Source organism: Paramormyrops kingsleyae, chromosome 8 (assembly GCF_048594095.1).
Source record: "Paramormyrops kingsleyae isolate MSU_618 chromosome 8, PKINGS_0.4, whole genome shotgun sequence".
Taxonomy (NCBI): domain Eukaryota; kingdom Metazoa; phylum Chordata; class Actinopteri; order Osteoglossiformes; family Mormyridae; genus Paramormyrops; species Paramormyrops kingsleyae.
Window position 1 is genome coordinate 263129 of NC_132804.1, and position 22602 is coordinate 285730.

Sequence of the window (22602 nt, forward strand, 5' to 3'; positions counted from 1 at the left end):
TTTAAAACTGTATACCAAACACAATTTAAAATAATAAATGTATAACTTTTAATCAGTTTAATATTGACAATATGACAACCAGTAACAATAGGCCTAACAGTTATGCTGAACAGATTAAAGCAGAATTATTTTTAAAAATGCACTTGCCGAAACACACATTAGTGCTAATTTAAAGTAATACTTTATTTGGAAGATCTGCCTACATAGTATTTGTAGCATTTGAACAACTTAGTTCAACAATTCAGCTGTTTCTGTAGATTATTAACAGAATACACAGTGTACAGAGTATATGTAATGATTCATGAACATACATATTCTAAGAATAATTTTATTGTTATGGCAGGGCATGGTGAAGGCAGTGAAAGGAGTTTATTAGAAGAATAAGAATCAGTCAACTAAAGAAATCACAACAAATAGAACTAGGGAACAGGGGGGTATTTTTCGTACGTGGATTACTCGTTTGGCCGGGTGTAATTGTGACGATTTGGCATGATCATGGATCTGTCGGTTTTTTGAAACTCTTGCTGGATGTGTTGTCATAGCAGCACATCCAAATCCTCAAACCTGCTCCAAGCAGGTTTGTTCTACGTAAACAAGGATTAGCTCACATACTTAATCAGTGTCTGTGCATGGAAAGCCGTTCAGTCATGGCCTCGCCATTCATGAATGAGCGACCAATCGCAATCGGTGTACAAATAAGATGGGAATTTCAATTGAGAGGGTTTTGCGTATGTGGTAGGATTGTCTGGGAAATTTTTCTCCAAGCACAACATTCCAGTGCACTTCAGACCCAGCAACACCCTCAGACAGAGACTGGTTCATCCCAAGGACAAAACTCCTAAAAACAAGCTGATCAATGTTTGCCCCAAATGAACCTAATGACTTGACAGTTACAAACATTTACAAACACAATGACTAGTTAAGGATCAGAAACAGGGCAGACACTTAAATCTACAACTAACGACACATGACAGAAGACAGTTGGGAACCATAACTCAATTAACCAGTTACAAAAAGCATGGGACAACAAGCTAGAGGTAGAATACAATTAACAAGGAAAGGAAACTACAGATCATTAAAAAGCACTGGGGCAACTACACAAGGAAACTCTAAAGCAGGGGTCTCAAACTCCAGTCCTGGGGGGCCGGAGCCCTACACAGTTTTTGGTTCACCCTCATTTAACACACCTGATTCAACTACTTGTGCTAATTACCGCACAGCTCTTGAGCTGAATCATTTGTGGTGGAACAGGGAAAGAACTAAGCTACACAGGGCTCCGGCCCCCCAGGACTGGAGTTTGAGACCCCTGCTCTAAAGACTAGTTCAAGCAAAACCTAAACCAATAAGACACGAGTAGGGTAGACTATACACAGGGACACAAAGCAAAGATCTAGGGAAACAAAACCAAAACCTAAGAATAAAATAAACAAAAGGTCAAGCTAGCCTTGATTTAGGACTAAGAGAGACGAGGGAACAGGCTGGCCAGTGACACCTGCTGGCCAAACAGGGACGAAACACTTGGGAAAGGATCAGATGGCACCGACCCTGAAATGAATTGAAATTGACTACTCGCTTAACCAATGTCATATTAATTGTTGAATCTTAACTAATAAGTTGTTGAAATGTTACAAATACTCAGTATACCCTCTGTAAACAGACTATCCAAATAAATGTTAATTGGACTAAATGCAAAGCAGTCATTTAATGATCTTCAGATCCTACCCCAATGTCTCGGCAACATGTATGTGCTGTCTGGGTATGTATGGATTAATAAGAGAACTGAAGTAACACAAAAGTTCCTTTCCCTAGTAACTAATTACATTTATATACAGTAAATGGTAAAGTAATTGACTTATGAATGAAGTAACTAGTAACCAATTATTAATTTTCAGTAACTTGCACAACACTCAATGAGTGACTGAAGAAGTGAATCAATGAATAAAACAGTATTTAAAGTTGAACAAGTTACATGATGTGATCAGTGCTGTGCTCTGTAGAGAGAGTTCTCCAAGGAACATGAGAACGTGGCTTGTGCATGAAGTGATCTGCCCTGTACTCTTACAGAGAGTTCTCCAAGGAGCGTGAGAAGAACGTGGCACGTGGAGACTTCCAGAGGATTCGAGAGGAGCAGCAGTTTGACGAGGACCTGAAGGGTTACTTGGAGTGGATCACCCAGGCTGAGGACATCGACCCAGAGGACGATCCATCCAAGCGGGGTGAGTACTGCCTGAGTGCATGTGCATCCGAATAGGAGAATTTCCCTACTGGGTCACCTCTCAGCAGTGATATAATGTCCCTGCTTTCCCTGGTATAGGGTGGGATATGTAGTCTCAGGGGGAATGAGGCAGGACGATTCACATTTCTGTCATTACCAGTCTCTGGTCAGCCTTTGTGACATTATTCATGATATAAATTGAAATCAGGAAATGTTTATGCTTGTGAGACATGGAAATAATTGTTGTAATAATAACCTGCAGCTTTGGGAAGATACATTTGTTTACCTGGTGGAGGCAAGTGAGGTGATGGTTTTTTTTATATAGCGCCTTTCTCACACTCAAGGATGCTTTACAATGCAAACAATAATACAATAAAGCAATGCATGTACAGGATCAGAGCAACAGCAAAAAACGACAATGAGAACGTTATGTACTGGTAGACACATTATAGCATTCCTGAAATAAATGAGTTTTCAACTGATGCTTGAAAATGTTAACAGACTGTATGTCATGCAGACTGTGAGGAAGTGCATTCCAGAGTGTAGCTGCTGTCACACAGAATGCCCTGCCACCCATAATAACCCATAATTCAGCATAATCTGAATTTAGGTACAGAAAGAAGGTTGGAGCCCGATGATCTTAATGTGCAAGCTGGAGTGTAATTAGTTAAACACAATCTACCTCTCCTAAATCCATGCTGGCTATCCCTCAGAATATTATTTGAATCCAGGTAATGTACTATTTTCACTTGGATTATAGCTTCCATTATTTTTCCAGTAATGCTAGTTAAACTGATTGGCCTATAGTTTGCTGGATTAGTTCTATCCCCTTTTTTGAATATGGGCCTTATATTAGCATGCTTCCAATCAGAAGGTACCACACCAGCAGATAACGATTTCTGGAATAGTAAAGTTAAAGGTTGGCTAATAATATCCCTCAACTCTTTTAAAACTATGGGTAAGATGCCATCAGGGACCTGCGATTTATTTATTATGAGTTTAGCTAGGCTTAGTACCACATCAGCCTCAGTTATACATATATTGGTCATAGACGATGCTGTATTCGTACTAAATGGTGGTAAGTTACTCATGATCTCTACTGTGAAGACCCGTGTAAAATAATCATTAAACTCATTTACTATATCAATTTCATTTTCAATTATAAGGCCCTTGCTATCCTGCAAGTTAGTGATTTCAGCTTTTAGAGGTCTTTTTGAGTTAAAATTTTATACTTCTATAAGAGACAGGAAATGATGTTTGAAAACATTTTTACATAAAATACAATTACTTTCATTGCACTTTTATTGCACTGGATTGTAGTAGTTGACTGGGTACTGGTACAAATATATGGAAATGCTTTATGCGTTTCATAAATAAGAAAAAGAATATTAATAAGTTCACTCAAATTTTATTAATAAACTGTATTTTCCTAAATGAAAGTCAGACCACATTTTACAAAAAACAATCTACAAAGTTCTAGATAATTAAACAGGGTTCACATTTGTTCCTCATAATGTTAAGTCCGACTAAGTAAGAGCAATGATCTTAAATATTTTAAGATCTTTTGCAAAAAAAGTTGGAAATGCTTGGCTACTCATGGAACTGACAAGAAATGATAAGGTAGAAGAGAATCCTCTGCAGAGGGTATTGACATCTTTGTGCTAGAAGTCAAACATGAAAATGAAGGCCAGGTGAGCTACAGAAATCCAGATGTATTGTAAAAGGTCCTCTGCAGCAAAGGTTGTTCAGTGCCTGGAAGGATGTGAGTTTTGGGTCTGCTGTTTAAGCCTCAGTTTGAGTTCACTAGGCCAGCATTGCCAGATGTTGGGGCAATAACACAACCGGATGACATTAGCATGGGATGTCACTGTGATACTAAGAGCTTCCGTATCCTAAAGTAATTCTCCCATGAAAAGTGTCACTTTTGAGCACCTCATATTTAACACATCCTCTGTCTTCATGGAAATATATCAAATCTCTGCCTGTTGCATTAGCAAGGCACATAGAGCACATAGACTCATAGACTCATTGTCACTGACCGATTGTTAGGTTCTTCTATTAAACTGGAACAATTTTACATTGCGTTATGATATGGATGATACATAGCGTGGATCTGCGCATTGATGTGACAGGTGAAAACTTTGATCGCGTTGTGGAACCTGAAAATTTTAACCTATTTCAAAGATATTTTGCACGTTTAATAACGTGGTCCAGTGACAACTTTTCCGCACTATTGGAAATTGCTATTGGAAATTTAGATTTTTTCACCTCACCCTAGTGGACAATGTGGCTTGTACACTTGAAGTAATTCTGTTAGACTGGCTGTTTCCAGACCTTTAAGTGCCTTATATATATGTAGGAGAACTTTGAAGTCAGTCCTGAACCTAACAGGAAGCCAGTGAAGGGACCTAAGGGCAAGGGTTATGTGTTCAAACTTCCTGCTCCTGGTGACAATTCGAGCTGCTGCATTTTACATACTGTATACTGCGAGGTGTTTAATGTGCAGTGTATGCTCCTAGATAACAGAGCATTATGGTACTGTAATCTACTAGGGAAATGTTCAGCCCTCCAGAGTGGAATGCAGGGATTATAGCATTCATAGCTGCAGAGTTGCCTCCAAACAACAGAGCCTCAGTGTTCTATGCATTTAGTGATAAACAGTTTTCACTCATTCAGGTCTTTATTTCATTAAAGTAGTTAGCTAAAGTGACAACTGTCAAAGGCTGCACTAAGGTCCAGAAGCATTAGTACAGTTGCATCATCAGCATCAGGTGCCATTGTTGATATTTACGACTTCAGTTACCGCAGTTTCTGTGTCTCCTTGAGGGACCTGGACGGTGTCAATGACTCCAGTGTGATCTGAGTAAAGGGGATCCCCCCCCCTGCCCCCAGGATGACTAGAGACTTTCTTTCTTCACCAACAGATGGGGAATCGGAGCATGATAAGAAGACAACTTGCTGTGGGTCCCTGTGGTGAGTTAAGACCTTACCTCAGCCACTTTTGCACACAGCTATCAGGTTCCACACTCATCCTTCATGACATTTTCTCCTGTATTCCAATACATAAGAACATAAGAAATTTACAAACAAGAGGAGGCCATTCAGCCCATCAAGCTCATTTTGGGGAGAACTTAACTAATAGCTCAGAGTTGTTAAAATCTTATCTAGCTCTGATTTAAAGGAACCCAGGGTTTTAGCTTCCACTACACTAGCAGGAAGACTATTCCATACTCTAACTACACGCTGTGTAAAGAAGTGCTTCCTCAAATTTGTTTTAAAATGTTCTCCCGCTAATTTCCACTTATGGCCCCGAGTTCTAGTAAAACAATTTGAACACTTTGAACACTGCACCTAAAGATGGGTGGGTGGATGGATGGGTGGATTGATGACATGCTTTATTAATCCCAAGGGTAAATATGCTTGCATACTGCAACACAGGAACACAGCATGCACCACTACTTTATTATGCATTTTCCAGCTGTCTCATTCACTCTAACAATGTCATCTCCTTTATTTTTGCAGTAAGAAGTTTTCAAAGTCAAACATCGGGTCAGTACAGGAGGTTTACCATGTGCTTGGTTTTGCAATTTCTGAAATAAGGTCATAACTGTTGGTATTGTATATATGTCTGACACTGGTTCAAAATCCCACACACTTAAAGTAGTTTTGTGAGTATGTGTGTGTGTGTTTCTGTGTGTGTGCGTGCATTGGTGCACTGCTATGTTTGTATTTGTGATATTTTGACCCTTGCTAAGTGCATGTCTAATGACTAACACTAAGAGCCCTATTTTAACGATCTGAAGCACATGGTCTGAAGTGCACTGTGCAAGTTCTTTTAGGGTGTAGCCAACACACTTTTGCTAGTTTAATGGCAGAAATATAGTCGCAGCAGCAGGCACATGGTCTAAAAATGGTTGCACTAAAACATCCAATTAGTAATACTTGTAGTTGTGTTTGGGGTGTAAAATGCTATAAACCAATCAGAGTACATTCTCCCATTCCCTTTAAGAACCAGTTGCGCTTGCACCTTGGTGGATTGCTATTATAATGGTAGCTTTGCTCAGTAGTAGAAAAGAATGCTTCTCTGCACAGGAAACAGACCTGTTCTTGGCAAAGTGCATGCAAGCAAGTAGACCATCTACAGGATTCCACCAAAGTAGAGGTCTGCATTGCCATGTGACCTGCAGCTATAGAGTGCAGACAAATTTTCATTTTTGAATGTGGGAGCAGGCATGACTTTTTATTTTATGAAAATATTATTTATGTGTTCATGAGTGAAAGAAAATGTGACTTAGTGCATGGACTAAGTCCGACTAAGTAAGAGCAAATCAGATATTTGACAGTCCTTGTCATTGTAAGTGACCACAATGAGAACCACTTGCCTTTTGTTGTGACAAATTAAACAAACTACTATTATGTCTAAAACATAATTAAAGGTTGGCTAATAATAACTGTTAAATGTTGAACGTAGCCTATTTATTGAGGCTTCCGGTTTGTCTTTATTCTTTACCTGAGAATAAGCATAGTCAAACTAAACATATTTTTCCTTTGTGTGTGGGAATGGGACGAGACTGATGAGATGTGGGCGGGAGCAAGATAAACTAGATTGCAAAGTATTTAATTATTTAACGTTAAACACCTGCAAAAAAGCCATACTATTAATGAACCGCAAATGTCATGCAGCTCCACTGGCTGAAGATCCTGAGACTACCCATTATAACATAGACTTGTATACATTAATGATCTTTCACAAAACCAATGTGCAATGTGCCAACAATGCTTCTGACTCCCCCTCATTTTAAGACAGACAGAAAGTTGAAGTTTCAGAGCAGGTTTATACTCAACATGTGGTAATGCTTCACTTTTACACACTTGCACACTTAGTTTAGTTCATGTGGAAGATTAAAAGCAAAGTCCATCGGGGGCAGTTTTAGAAGAAAAGGTTGGAGACTGATTCAAATTAAAGCAGAGGACTGTACTGTTTTTTTGTGACAGAAGCGCTGTTTAAAAGACAAGGGTGCTGGACAGGAAAATGACAACTGCGTTTGGCTCATGCTAGCAAAGACACTTGTGCCTGGCACCACTTTGCCCCAGGTGTAAAATAGGGCCCTATGAAGCTAAAGATAAAGAAGCAATGCAGGCAACTATATACACAAGGAGAAGAGTGTTGTAGGTGCCTCTCTCTGTGCCATGCTAGTGCAGTCATATTTAGGCATTCTGTCAGTCTGACCAACATACCTTTTGTTTGTTTGTGTTTTTGTAGTGACCCACACCAATATCACTTTTCATTTTTTTTCCTAGTCGGAAAGTGTGTCACTGGAACCGATTCATCCGCAAAAAGTGCAGGTTTGCTGTCAAATCAGTCGCCTGCTATTGGCTGGTGATCCTCCTGGTCTTTCTCAACACGCTCACAATCTGCACAGAGCATTACAACCAGCCAGAGTGGCTATCGCAAATACAGGGTGAGCATTTCAAGTGAAATGGGTACATTAGGAAAAAAATGATGACCAGGCATTCCTGATTCAGAGAGTAAATATATGAAGATGTCATTCTGTCCATCTTCCAACTGCTTATCCTGATATGGGTTTTGGGGAGATAAATTTGCAGACAGAGGAAATGCTACTGTACATAGAATGTATACTGTAAAAGTCTTTGTAATGTATTCAGTGCATTGCAGTAGTTGATGGAAGTACCAGATGAAGCATAGTAGTGCTAATAATGAATGTCCTGCCTTTCAGAGGGAGCCAACAAGGTGCTTCTGTCGATGTTCACATGCGAGATGCTGCTGAAGATGTACAGCCTGGGTTTTCAGGCCTACTTCATTTCGCAGTTTAACCGTTTCGACTGCTTTGTGGTCTTCGGCGGCATTTCTGAAATGGTCCTGGTGGACAAGGGAGTCATGAGTCCGCTTGGCATCTCTGTGTTTCGCTGTGTGCGCCTGATGCGCATTTTCAAGGTCACACGGTACGCCCACCACAGCTCGGGGACGGCTCCACTCAGCTGCTTTTGGTATCTGTTGGCCTGTGACAGCTTGGTGCCCAGAGACCCAGGTGTTGGAACTCCATTCCACCACTGGCAAGCTTGATTCAATTAATGAAGGGCTTAACTGAAGAGCACCTGTATTTAGGTCATTTGGGGGTCTCACCTCAAAAACAACACAAAATGGATTAAGTTAATGTTGGAAATTTGCTCTTCTATTTGGTTTTCTAGTGGTGGAATACAACAAAAGATAATATGAAACCTCTTGGGGACTATAAAGGAATGGGTAACAATCATAGCTAGTGATTTTATTTTGATGCAGGTGGCATGTATGACAGATTTTTTAAGAAATAAGAGCTTAGTTGCTTTCTGTGGCCAACAGGATGGTAGATGGCCCAGTACTTGCTCAAAGGTGCATGGACGTCATACTTACAGGACTGGTCTAAGAGTTGCTTGCCTTTTATCCCTCCTCTATCCTGTGTCCACCAGCCACTGGGAGGCACTCAGCATACTGGTGGCCTCCTTGCTCAACTCCCTGAAATCCATCGCCTCCCTGCTGCTGCTGCTCTTCCTTTTCATCCTAATCTTTGCCCTGCTGGGCATGCAAGTGTTTGGAGGCAAATTTAACTTTGACGAGTCGGAGAAGAAGAGGAGCTCCTTTGATAACTTCCCACAGGCTCTGCTCACGGTGTTTCAGGTGATCCTGGGTTTGCACTTCTGGGTTTCCACTGAGCTTGGAGATGGGAGGAGTCCTTGCATTTGCTCCAGCTGTATACTTCTAGAGAAGAAATTTGTCTACATTGAGAGCATTGTCACCCTGATTTCTGTCTTTATATTGATCTGTTGTGCAGGTTGTAGACTAACCTGTGCTGTTGTGTGGGCAGATTTTGACAGGTGAAGATTGGAACTCTGTCATGTATGATGGAATTATGGCATTTGGTGGTCCAGGGTCAGGGATGATCGTCTGCCTTTACTTTGTCGTCCTCTTCATCTGTGGAAACTGTATCCTTGGGTTGTTGGACCTGGAGACAGAGTTTGAAATTGGGTCAGGGGTCTGAGGTACAATGCAAAGACATCAAATTTGTTTTTCCTTAAATATGGTTTTCAACAGATATCCTACTGAATGTATTCTTGGCCATTGCCGTGGACAACCTGGCAGATGCAAGGGGTGTAAAGAAGGAAGAGAAGAGAATTCCATAGTAGGGCCCTTGTGGCAGCAATTAGAATGTGTTTCTCTCATACTGATTGGCTACTGTTACGTTATAGTCAGTCTCACAACTGGTTTCTTTTCTCCACAGTGAGGAGGATGAAGGTGAAGGACAGGTATGTTTATGGGACTCTCTGTGTGGATGTTTGCGCTTATTCCTGAGTCCATGTAGTTGAAGTGAGTGTCATGTAGCATGTTTTTCTTTGTGGTTGCAGGACGAGGATGGCGACAAATATGAGACAGGTCTTCCACCCGGGCCAAAGCCTAGCATTGCAGACCTGGTCAGGGCAGAAAAGATTACCCCTATTCCGGAGCCAACTGCATTCTTCATATTTAGCAACACCAACCCGTGAGTACAAAAGAAATCACAACCTTACTACATACTCTGGTACACATAGAAGGTGTGTTGATCAAGGACATTTATTTGTGTGTTATGCCTTGTCTATCTGCCCTCCCATTTCTTTGCATTTGTCTTACCTCTCGTTCCTGCCCTTGTGTGATGCACTCCAGCTGCCCCTCATTTTGCTCCCTTGTTAGTCTTTGTATAAAGGTGCTTCCTAGTCCTGTGTTTCCCAGTTCTGACATTAATGTTGCTGCCCCTGGTAGCCCATGTGCTATTCCCTGCTTGTGCTCCCTCATGATCCCATTACTTCCTAGTCTGTTTCTTGTTATAATAAAACTTGTTTTGTATCCCCCCGACTCCTGCTCCTATGTCCTATGTCCTGCAATGCTGTTGTATGTTTAAATGGAGAACTTAACATGAATTGGTTCAGGAATTCAGGTTCAGTGATGTATAGCTCTGTGGGTTAGGGCTCTTTGCCCATGGTAGCTTGTCCAAGTCTCATGGCTGGCCAAATACTGTCACTATTTGGCCTTTAACCCCAAGTCTGTATGTTATTTAAAAATATGTTCAGAGTACAATACATTAAATGCACCTTCCTCATTCCACACACCCTTTGGCCCATAGAACAGTCTCAATTCATCAGAGCACAGACCCCACAGGGATGTCGGCCAAAGCTGGCTCCAGTGCTTCCCAGAGCTGGCTGGATGTCTAGCATGGTGGACCAATGCAGATTCTCATGGGACAATGCTGGGCTGGAGCACCCACATTTCAGTTCTAGTCAAAGGACCTTACATGCACAAGTCATACCTCAGGTGTCTTTGAAATAAAGCTATCCAAAAACAGATCAAAAGTGGATTTTATGTTTAGATTTTTATTTAACAGGTGCTTTCATCCAAAGTGACTTAATTTTTTTTGGAGAAAGCAGACACTCACACGTTGAGAAAGCAACTGGGAGTTAAGGACCATGCCTAGGGCCCAACTGTGAATATGTATCTGAAATCTTTATCAAACAGTTAGTTATGGTGAAGTATTCAACAATCTGCTTCTGATTATCTCTTTATTTGGTGTACAGTAAAGTGCAATGGTGCAATAACTTATTTCAAAATTGCATATTTCATGAATAAAATATACAGCAAACATTTTTCCCCTCTATATTTATGGTGACAGTTCTGAAAAGTTCCAGAGATGGTAATAAATTACCATCAGGGACATAATTAGAAATTCTGGGCCCCCTGGCAAAATATCACCTCGGGCTCCCTTGGTATACTTCGGTGATCAGTCCCCAAATGTTAGATTTTTGGGCCCCTACAAATCTGTGGGACTGTTGAATCTTCTAAAGTATTCATACCCTTCCAATACCCTTGATTACCCTATATAGGTACGTGTCTGGGCAAAAACAGTTTGGGTGTCATTACTGGTAGAATTGGAAACTTCAGTAGCTGAGGGTGGCAGCTAAGGTGGCACACACATACAAAGAAAGGACAACTACATCGAAAGGAGTGCTGATCAGGGGACACACAGATTGAAAAAAGACCTCCTGGATACCCAAGGTACCTAGAGCCTACAGGATTCAAGAGTGATGCACCAACATCATGAACAGATGTGCTTTTAAAAGCTGCCCGCTGGGCACGTGGGTTTTGTTCTGCCTTAGGCACATAGGGTGTGCAGCTCGTATGTGTTCAGTCTGTCCTCACCACATGTGTTGTCAGTCAATTGCAGTGTACAAATACAAACTAACATAATGCCATAGGTTTTTGAACTGTGGGAGGAAACATTAGAACCAAGTGGAAACCTGCACAACATAGGAAATACATGCAAACTCCACACACACACACACACACACACACACATTTTTTGCATGCTGTGCCCCTTCCTAGAATTATGTGCATGTTCCTACAATGTCCCTATAATCTCTAACCTAATGAACTCTGGATGATTACCTTGCCTGCCACCTGGACCCATTTAAAAACTTTTGAGCAACTTCTTCATGATAGGAGTAGCCATTGATATGTTTATTATGAACTCCCCACCCCCTGCCAGGGTCCCAGATCAGTAAAGGCACTCTTCGCCATAGAAGGCCAAATTTTCTGTTCACTTCTGGGTGCTCCTTTCTGTATGTCTCTTCGCTGCATGTTTGGAAACATTTTGACAACCCCTGTGACTCACACTTCCTATCTGGTCTGCTGCTGCCACCTTACAAACCTTACAAACTAGTCTTTACCCTCTTTGGAAATTTAAATACAGTATAATCCCATTATAGTGGACTCGCTTATAACGGAATATCGTCTATAACGGATGAGGTCCGCTGGTCCCGGCCGTGCGCCTTTACGAACATGCAGAAAAAGCATCAGATATAGCGGACTCGCATATAATGGAATTTCGCTTATAACAGACAATTTGGTCCCCATGGCCGCTTTTAGCTGTAGTTTTGTTCAGCAATAATGGACATGCAGGCTCCGCCTACAAGGTGGGTGGCGTGCCAGTGATATCCAGTGCAGATACGTAGTCTGGATTATTAATAGTCACGCTCTATAAATAGGCATGGCATAACAGCAGGCAACACTGATTGGTCTGTGTGGCTGTCCATCACCAGGCATGCTGTGCGTCGGCAGATGACGCTTGCAGCTCGAGGGATGCAGTAAGCAATGAGGTCAAGGTTACTACTGTAAGTGGTTATACATGTACGATATAGGCCATATATACTTCCAACAGTCAGGTAAAGTTGAATTACTACATGTACAATATAATAATCTATACCACAAATGTGTCTGCTGGGGTGTAGCATGAGTAAATGGTGTCCTGTAGTTGTGTTCTGGGCATACAGCAACTCTGGATATAACGGACTTTGGATATAATGGACTGTTTTGCCAGGTCCATTAAAGTCCGTTATAATGGGATTGTACTGTACAGTGATTTGCTTTTCATACAAGACCACCTTTGGCTGGTAATAGAAACTGTAGATGAGTTATATTGCAAACAAGAACTGACTACCACTCCGTAGCCATAAATCCAGTTAGTTCACTGGTTCTGCTATCTTGGTAGAGCTATGCCACCGTATCAATTTCTTACAGAGTGCTGAGCTGTTGTATATCACTGTTTTATATGGGGCTTTGTTTAGTTTTCAGCAAATATGGGATTACGCAGTGTTTGTTTTGACGCTCATCACCTTACTTGTGATGAAATTTGGCTTTTTTATTTTTTACTAATTGTACAGTATGTAATTCATATTCATTAAATTTAGTACTCAGTCACCATTTAAGATGATCACAATAGTCTTTGTTGTTCGGGGCAAGCATTTTATTAATACCCAATTAATGTGATATGATTGGTCCTTTACCGGTACCGGTCTTACATTTTAATTTTTTCTTTTAATGCCTGGATGACCTTTCTCTCTGGAAAGCAACTTTTGCTTTTTGCCAATTTTAACAAATGAAAGCAAATTTTTACACTTAAAATCTGGGTATTTTGCTGGAGCAATCAAAAGTTAAAGGACGTTACAGCAGATCAACCCAATAACATTTGAGTTACTATGCTATTTTTAAATATTATGATACTAAGTTGATTGCATTAATGTTCCTCTGATCCATTTATTGAAATTTATCCTCTAATGGTGACACTTGTTTGGTGGTCAGGATTCGGGTGGCGTGCCATGCACTCATCAATCACCCAGTCTTCACCAACATCATCCTCGTCTTCATCATGCTGAGCTCGGCCTCCCTGGCAGCTGAAGATCCTATCCGCAGCCACTCTGGGAGGAACATTGTGAGTACTCTGATATTCTCCATTCCAGTGTTAGAATTCTCACATTTTCACTGTAATGATACAGTACCGAGTAACTGTTTTAATGTGAAAATGTTTCTTATTAAAATACCCCTAATGCCCAAAAATGACAAACAGCTTCTCTAATGTAAATGATTTCTCTAAAGAATACCAGTATACTACAGAAAAATATATTCCTGCGTGTTAGCAATCTTTTTTTGTTATGGAATACCTTTTTTGTTTATAGATATCATAATGCATACAACTGATGTTCTATACCTGTTATCTTGTTTTTATTTTTCTCTTGTTTATCATGTTTTAACAAATCAAGATTACTCTTTTTTGGATAGTTATATAAACCCCATCTATGTGTTATTTGAGTTAAGGATGGTGGCCTCTAGCTTGGTGAACCCAATGCAGAGAGAGGATGGAACTGACATTTTTATTTAACATTCCAGTACTGTAGTGCATTCACTTTCATGTTAAAATATTCTTACAGACTCTGTTTCCATCAGAGGGACATTTTCCTGTAACGTCTTCTCTGGACTTTTGTGAAATGTGTGTGTTGCTTTTTCAGATACTTGGTTACCTTGATTATGCCTTCACGGCAATCTTTACTGTTGAGATCCTGTTGAAGGTAAATGCTCTTTCCCTGTTTCTGTCTTGTGATCCCAGTGCTTGTGTAGTAACCATTTAACTGTCTGATTGCCTTCCAGATCATAGGCTATGCTGATTATGTCTTCACTAGTGTGTTTACGTTTGAAATCATGCTGAAGGTAACCGTTTTTTACAATGAGGGCCATGCTGCATAGCCCTTCATGTCACCTGCCTCTCAGTGGAACCTGGCTTGTTTTCTCACTTGCTGTGGCACCTCTTTTAATTCTGTACACCAGCGCCCCCTCCTGGCACAGTGCTTGGAACAAAAGTTGTGTGGTCTGCCAGGCCATTGTCAGGGATTCAGGTTGGACCTAATGCCATTATTTTTGAAACCATAGATGCACTATTGCAGGGGAAAAAAAATCTATATAAATACTCTTCTTAGAGGGAAGTAACAGACCACGGTTAAAAAAATCTCTTTGGCTGCACTCTGGCCTGAATGTTATTGCTTTGGCAGAATGTTCTAGGACCAGACTGTAGAGTTTTTTGACACTTATCCATGTAGCTGTAAAAGAGGGGGCTCACCTCTGTCTACCTTTATGGTTACAGCATGGGCTTTCTTACTTTCTCCTTACTGGTAATTGGATTTAAATGGACTACACCACAAAGAGCACTGGGCAGCAAAACCTCCTTAGTAGAGATGTGTGTATCATTGAGGATGACGCCTTGAGTTACTGAAGAGATTCTGCTGCTCATGTTACGTATATCCACTTGGTGACTCTTTGTTGTTTATTTCACTCTCTGTTCTCTGCCTGCTGTGTTTTAGGTGTGACACGAAATCGTTAGCTTTTTTTAACTGCCCCAAAACTAGAGTGTGCTTAAAAACGCACTTAAAATGCCAAGACAGTAATTAGTTCATGAACTGGTATTGTTTCAGTGTCATCACGTTAGCTTAGCGACAAATCGCATGCCCCATAGCCATGACCTTTGCTTGGAATAGCACATGGCAAAATGAATAACTCAGTAACACATTCATATTAATTGAAGCCCAGGTTCAGCAGCTCAGAGGGAACAGTGGGTCTCCTTTGCTCCAAGCTGAGATTTAAAAATTTTACACTGGATGAACTATGCCATTGTATGTCTGGAAGAGGCTGTGAAATGGCTTATGTCATTATGGGGACTTTTGTTGGACCATGCTCTAATTGAGACACACTCTGGACCCTTATATTTGTGTCCTTATTCCACAGATGACGACCTTTGGGGCTTTTCTTCATGAAGGTGCTTTCTGCAGAAGCCCTTTCAATCTTTTAGACATTCTTGTTGTAGGAGTGTCACTGATATCTTTCATGTTCCAGTAAGTATCTCTTGTACCATGACCTTTCCATAAATTTGCACAGATCCAGTAATATGAAGGTGCAAAGAACTGCCATACTTCAGAAACAGGAGAAGCTTTGACGATTGTAAATCAGATCACTCTAAATGATCTGATGGACCTTTGAGCGACACTGCTGTGGACTGTAAATGGCCATTTCCCTTTCCTGCATTTGATACAGTGTATGGTTGGCAGGTCTTCTGCGGTGTCGGGGTTGAAGATTCTGCGTATCATGCGAGTGCTCCGGCCGCTGCGAGCCATCAACAGAGCCAAGGGCCTCAAGGCATGAGCTCCCCATCCTTAGGCACACAGAGCATACAGTGATCCAAGTGCCTTTATGGTCCACCATATTATGGCAAGGAATTCACAGGAGACCTACAAGTCTCATTTCAAAGCCAGTTCCTTGATCAAATAATACTTTGTCATTGTACGAGTACAGGTACAAAGGAATTCTATAGTTTGCTTATCCTGTCTTGCTTTCCTTTGAAACATAAGCACAAATACAGGTGAGAACTCAGCTTTGGGTCAGAGCACAAGATCAGGCATTCATCCAGCACCCCTAGAGCATTTTTCAGGTTTAGGCATATTGATCAATGGCACATTGGTGATGTGACAATTCTGCCACAGGATTTGAACCAGTCACCTTCAGATCTTAGCACTAGCCTGCAGAGCCACAGATCTCTTTACCAGCACACCCCTAACCAACTCTCTTGCCTGTCTCAATTTGCAGAATGTGGTTCAATGTGTGTTCGTGGCCATCAAGACTATTGGCAACATCATGATAGTCACCACGCTGCTGCAATTCATGTTTGCCTGCATTGGAGTGCAACTCTTCAAGGTCAGTGCAAGGTCACTGTCAGCATATAAAGCTTGCAGTTTTGCCCTGATAGTCATCCCTGAGGCTTTGTTTGGGGACAAAGCCACAAGTTTGGCATCAGCCCATTTCCTGTATCTTACAGGGGAAATTCTTCAGTTGCACAGATGAGATAAAGACAACTCCGGAGGAGTGCAAGTAAGTCTGACAGCCTCATGGTATGGGCCTTGATAGTCGTTAGCATCCAATAGCATTACAGATGTCAGTGGTTGCTAAGTCTGGCTTGCAGTGGGCTCAGCTATAAGACTGCCTCTTCACAGGGGAACCTTCATTATGTACAAGGATGGGGAGTTGAGCAAGCCATTAGTTCGCCAGAGGCAGTGGATCAACGGCGACTTCAACTTTGACAACGTCTTGATGGCCATGATGGCACTCTTCACTGTGTCCACCTTCGAGGGTTGGCCAGAGTAAGGATTGGGTTGAAACATACTTACATAAACACACAGGTCTGACATGCATGTACATACGTGACGCATGCACATACTTACTATATTTACAGTGATCCTTAGATTGGCAAACACCGTAGTGGTATGTCTATAAATACACAAATTGTGTGGATGACCTGGGAGCTGTCACTCTACAGACCTTAGGTCTCTGCTGCCCTCTGCTGGTCAAGTGTGTTATTGTGCGCCTGCCTCCTTTCAGTTTGCTCTACAAGGCCATCGATTCCTACCAGGAGAATAGGGGCCCAAAATTCAATTACCGTGTGGAAATCTCCATCTTCTTCATCATCTACATCATCATCATTGCCTTCTTCATGATGAACATCTTTGTGGGTTTCGTCATTGTCACCTTCCAGGAACAGGGTGAAAAAGAATATGAAAACTGTGAGCTGGACAAAAACCAGGTCAGACTCTGATTACAGTATGTGCCCAGGTTTGCGTAACCATTTCTTGACAAGTTAGCAGCACATCTTAGTTTCTCTTAATGCATGTAAATATGGCTGATGTCACTAATATCAAATGAAAAGCCAGTAGTAGCCAGTATTAATATTAATTTTGATTAATGCTAACAGTCAAAATAATTAATACATACTGTGGGAAATGTTAGATGGCTATATTGGAGCTAATGTGTTTGTTTTGTGAGTCATATAAGCATCTTGGAAGCTTTTATAGTTGTGTACATACCTGTGTGAGATGGTTAATGATTTTTTTTATCCTACCACAGCGTCAATGTGTGGAATTTGCCCTAAAGGCTAGCCCCCTACCCTTTTTTATTCCTAAAAATCCCTACCAGTACAAGTTCTGGTATGCGGTCAACTCCGAATTCTTTGAGTACGCCATGTTTGTACTCATCCTACTCAACACAGTGTCCCTGGCTGTGCAGGTGAGATCTGCTTTCCTTCGCAGCTCTCTTGATACAGAACTCTTGCCCATTTGCATCAGCCAGTCAGCGCAAGAGTTAGTCACTTTAGCCCAGTTCACTGGAATTCTAGTACTTCCAGACAGTCTTAACCGCATTTTGGTAACTGGATAGTGATGAAGGTCAGAGTTGCTCAGGGATGTTTTAGCTGCAGATCTTCATTGTTTCCTGTGCTTTGCCATCAGTCTTGGGAATCTGTCTGTTCTCTCTCCAGCACTACGGTCAGTCAGAGGAATTCAGTCATGTCATGGACATCCTGAACATGATCTTCACCACCGTCTTCACTGTAGAGATGGTCATTAAAATCATCGCCTATAAACCTCAGGTATGCTACATGATGTCTCACCTGAAAGGACAGCTGCAAATCTTTTTATCAATACGAATGATTTCATAATGGAGAAATGTCTCATGTCGCATTTGCGTTAAGCTGGACAATGCATAAATACCATGACAGCATTACAACTAGCAGGCATAACTAAATGCCCTAGTTAAGATATTAAGATATTGGACTCTGAATAATATTCACCAGTGATGTAAGCTTTAAAAAGTTTGTAACATCTTGTCACAGCTCTTTGTGCCAAAGAAGGAACGAACACTTGTAAGTTGATGTAGTGCAGTGGCAGAGTCCAGGATGTGCTGTGTATGTGTGTTTGCCTTTGTGAGAGCATTTTCAGCTGAGACTGCAGGGCAACTGATAATCCCCAAACTTCCTGGCTTATGCCTAGATGTTTCTTCCATAAAGCCATATCACAAATGCACATAACTCATCTGAACAAATGCACTCATTACAGGCAAAAACCTCACCTTGATATGTGTGGTTAGTTTGTTTTTTCCTTGGATTACCTCTTTAGTGTGAAACATTTTTCGCATGCTGTGCCCCTTCGTAGAATTATGTGCATGTTCCTACAATGTCCCTATAATGTCTAACCTAATGAACTCTGGATGATTACCTTGCCTGCCACCTGGACCCATTTAAAAACTTTTGAGCAACTTCTTCATGATAGGAGTAGCCATTGATATGTTTATTATGAACTCCCCACCCCCTGCCAGGGTCCCAGATCAGTAAAGGCACTCTTTGTCATAGAAGGCCAAATTTTCTGTTCACTTCTGGGTGCTCCTTTCTGTATGTCTCTTCGCTGCGTGTTTGGAAACATTTTGACAACCCCTGTGACTCACACTTCCTATTTGGTCTGCTGCTGCCACCACTTCCTACATTACACAGGGTTATTTTGGGGAAGCGTGGAATGTGTTTGATGCCCTAGTGGTGGTTGGGAGCCTTGTAGACATTACCCTCGGCCAGATGGATGTGAGTATCGCAAGGCTTGAAGTGTCTCTTGTACTCCTGGAGTAAACCGCTGGATCTGTGCTTTACTGAAGCTGTTGTCCTTAGTTATCTTCTCTCTCAGGGCTCGCTGGAGGCCTTGCCTACAGGGAAACCTCAATTCTGTCACTTACTGATCTCTTGGTTCCGATCAGAAATCAGACTAGGTGTGAGCTGTCTTTCTGGTCCCTCTACCATGTGACACTGCCTCCTTTGACAAGCCGTCATGTGGCAAACTGGAAAGGGCCCTCACACACCTGTCCTCTACTGGTGCAATTCCATGGGAATTCTTGGAATCACCAAACTTAACTTCCTTTTCCTCTCCTCTTTTCTTTCTTCCTGTCCCTTCTTCTCTTCCCTCCTCTTGGACACAGCACTATTTCACTGATGCATGGAACACTTTTGATGCCTTAATTGTAGTGGGTAGCGTTGTTGATATCGCTATCACTGAAGTCAATGTAAGTACCCGTCTTCACAGCTTTTTCTCCGTTACTCTCACAATGTCTTGCAGTAATCCTACCTTCAGAGTCCTGAATCAATTTAGTTCAATTCAGCTTCCCTTTATCCCCATACTGTTATAGATATATTACCGTTCATTTACCATTTTTTTTTCCTAAGCAAACAAATCACTTCATATTTTACAACCTAACCCCTTAATAATCCAGAAAGGTATACTGTATAGTGACAGACTTAAATAAACATTTATTTATTGCAAGACAACTGTTTACTTATTTTTGTGTTTTGTACTGGTAAAAAGTGTATATGGTGACCATAAAATGTATTTATTTCATCTGTCTTTACTTGATATGCAAGAATGTGCATATACATGCATACACAGTGAGTCACCTAGCTGGAAATGCACTACCTCAAATCTATAATAACCAAAGCACACCTTCATTCAAAGACACAAAAATACAGACTCATAACAACATTTTAAGAGACAGACCTGCATGAAGCACTTTAAATTTAATGTTTCCTTAAGTGTTACTTGAATAATATTAAACTACAGCTATTGTTTTATGTTGTGTATCCACTTGTTATATTTGTATGTCTGTAACATTGTCTGTTGTGTATTAGATTGTCCCAAATTCAATGCATTTGTAAGTGCTCTTTGAGTCTGTGTGTCTCCCAATCTGTCTAATCATTGTTCTCACCAAATCTTTTCCCTAGAAATTTAAAGAGGCAAGTATAACTGTATCAGAATCTCTTTACCTGTGTGTCCACTCTGTGCTGTTTGGGCTGCGTTTTTATAAAACATTTATGCTACAGACACAAACAAAATTTAAATTATTCTTTTTTTCCTGAGCAACCCCAAACTAAAATAAATTCCACAATGTGTGAGTTACGTATCATCAAATTTACAATCTGGTCAGCTGACATGAACTACAGCTAAGGAAAAACAATGACTCACTGTGAGGGATGTAAACCTCCACATTGATTCATATTGTCAACAGAATTGACATGCTGGCTGGAACTGTAAACGATTATTATTTTGCGACCAGTGGTTTGTCCAGACTTCTCAGTTTATTCTGGTACACTTTGTTCATTAATGTTTAATTAATGAATTAATTATATTTGATTACTTTAACTGCTTTTCACAGATGTTATGTACCATTCCAGAGTACAAGTGTGCTTTCTTCAAAATATAAATAAAAATTGAAAAAGTAATTTCTTAGACAACAAAATACCAAATTAACAGGTCACAGCTTAGCTTTGAGGTATAATCTGGTAGAGGATAGTGCCTCTGATTTAAGTGCCTTTCTCTGTAGATTGCTTTCTGAGCTGCAGTGGTGTGTGTTCGTTTGTGTGTTTGTGTATAAATTACTAAGTCATTTTTACAAAGCCTTTCATACTCATTTTATTTAGAAGGCCAATTCTTGCCTTATTTGAACCATTAAATCCCTACGGCAAGGCTCATAAGATGAACAACTGTGAGCCAAATACCATACTTAAATGCCTATTTGTGCTTCACAGTTCTGCTCATATTTTTAATGTCTGATATGAGTTACAGATACAAAATTACTAGATATAACAGTCTAGCTGTGCCACTTTGTGTCACAAACATCAACTTTGCAGTCTAGTAATTTAGTATCTGTGGCGCCAGCATTGAGTGTGAATCCTTATATATGGAGGTTTGGTCTATTTCCTGCCCTTTGACCTATCTGCATGTCCGCCCTACTCCTCTGTGTGCTGTTGAATGCCAGTCGAGCCACCCTCCGCCCTAATATTCATCTTATGTCATCCCACCACGCTTACCCCCATGCACAGTTTTTTCTTGGACCCAAAGAACTTTTGGTCAGTCCCGCACTACCGTCTGTGTTCACTATGTTGACTTTGCTGCCATCGCTCACATCGCTCTCATTTTGGTCAGAATGCCTCTGGAGCTCAGAGCTGCTCGCATGTCTTATCAGGCAGAGAATAACTACTCACTGATACACAGTCTGCCAGTAATTCCATGCAGAATAATTAGCTGTGACTTTAGCTGCTGGTTAAAAACACAACTACCCACTCACACGACAGTATCTGGTGTTCACAATAAAGAATTCTCCCTGGCCAAGGGTGTGCTTGTTGTCCGAGCAGGTTAAGATTTGCAGAAAATCCTCTGGTGAGGGAATGACTAGACTATTGCACACGTTGGTCCCTGTGTCTGACCAGCTCCTGTCCACAGATCCCTCTGTAGAGGGTTCCTACAGACCTGGTAAAGCAACCTACAGTGATAGGTCGTTGCGGTCTCTCTGTTTTAATGGGAATGCTTGTCTGTGCTCTGTTCTGTTTTCTGCCATTAGCTGGTTTAGCTCAGTGAGGAGCTCGAGTGTAGGGAGCAGGTGTGTACACCTCAGGTGTGTAGATCTCAGTCAGGTGCATGGCCCTGCCTTCAGCTCTGTCAGCACACAGCTTCTCTTTCCTTTATTATTTCTCCCAACTTTACCTTTTTAATTCACTCTTCCCATCTTGCTTTACTTTTCCTTTGCTTCTAAGCCTTTCTTCTAGTCTAAGCGGACCTGTCCTATGACTGCATGCATTGCTGTGATGCGATAAAAAGCCGAAAGCTCTCCCTGTTGCCAATTGTCTTGCCTGAAGTGTTTGACGTGCTGGACGCATATCCCATCAATGCTATGGCCAGTTTGCCAAAGGATCTGTCTGAACCTGAATGGAACCCATTCATGTTTTACTTTGTATTCATTCCCGTTCCATCCCATAGGGGAGTGAGACAGGCAGCTGAATTAGGCTGGAGTCTCCATACCTCCTGCTCGGTGATTGGTAGACCCTTAGGGTCTACCAGCCATTTCTGGCTTTGTGTTTTACTGCATTCTTATGTCTGCTTACAGTTTGTCAGTCTTTGTCATGCCCAGTGTTCTGCGGCTCTTCACATGTACTATGATTAGAGCAGCCCTTATTATTCAAAGTGCGGTAAATATTACCACCACACAACACAATGGTCACTGAGGAGTTTGGCAAGGAGGTGTCACCATCCTGTGGTTCTCTTGCCATCTCAGAGATTTCTGAATTATGCTGCGGGTATTCAGTTCCTGATGGCAGAAGAAGACAATCAATCTGCATTCTCACTGTATA

The 22602-nt window shown here is 41.2% G+C and overlaps 1 protein-coding gene across 7 annotated transcripts in view; it reads left to right on the plus strand.

Annotated features, from left to right (window-relative positions):
- The window catches only part of LOC111852542 (voltage-dependent L-type calcium channel subunit alpha-1D-like), an 89597-nt gene that overhangs the window by 51047 nt on the left and 15948 nt on the right, over positions 1–22602 (plus strand). For 3 of the 7 annotated variants that reach the window (XM_023828584.2, XM_072714942.1, XM_023828585.2), the window contains exons 9-29: positions 2065–2216; positions 5140–5188; positions 5738–5764; positions 7517–7677; positions 7954–8179; positions 8684–8891; positions 9079–9196; positions 9306–9393; positions 9493–9517; positions 9617–9750; positions 13377–13506; positions 14081–14140; positions 15348–15454; positions 15668–15755; positions 16203–16310; positions 16432–16484; positions 16607–16753; positions 16992–17193; positions 17514–17672; positions 17923–18033; positions 19404–19487. In XM_023828584.2, coding sequence (XP_023684352.1) covers positions 2065–2216; positions 5140–5188; positions 5738–5764; positions 7517–7677; positions 7954–8179; positions 8684–8891; positions 9079–9196; positions 9306–9393; positions 9493–9517; positions 9617–9750; positions 13377–13506; positions 14081–14140; positions 15348–15454; positions 15668–15755; positions 16203–16310; positions 16432–16484; positions 16607–16753; positions 16992–17193; positions 17514–17672; positions 17923–18033; positions 19404–19487 — 2437 coding nt within the window. Of the gene's footprint in view, positions 1–2064; positions 2217–5139; positions 5189–5737; positions 5765–7516; positions 7678–7953; positions 8180–8683; positions 8892–9078; positions 9197–9305; positions 9394–9492; positions 9518–9616; positions 9751–13376; positions 13507–14080; positions 14141–14219; positions 14280–15347; positions 15455–15667; positions 15756–16202; positions 16311–16431; positions 16485–16606; positions 16754–16991; positions 17194–17513; positions 17673–17922; positions 18034–19403; positions 19488–22602 lie in introns of all 7 variants that reach the window. The other 4 variants (XM_023828581.2, XM_023828588.2, XM_023828586.2 and 1 more) reach the window with 2 other exon arrangements.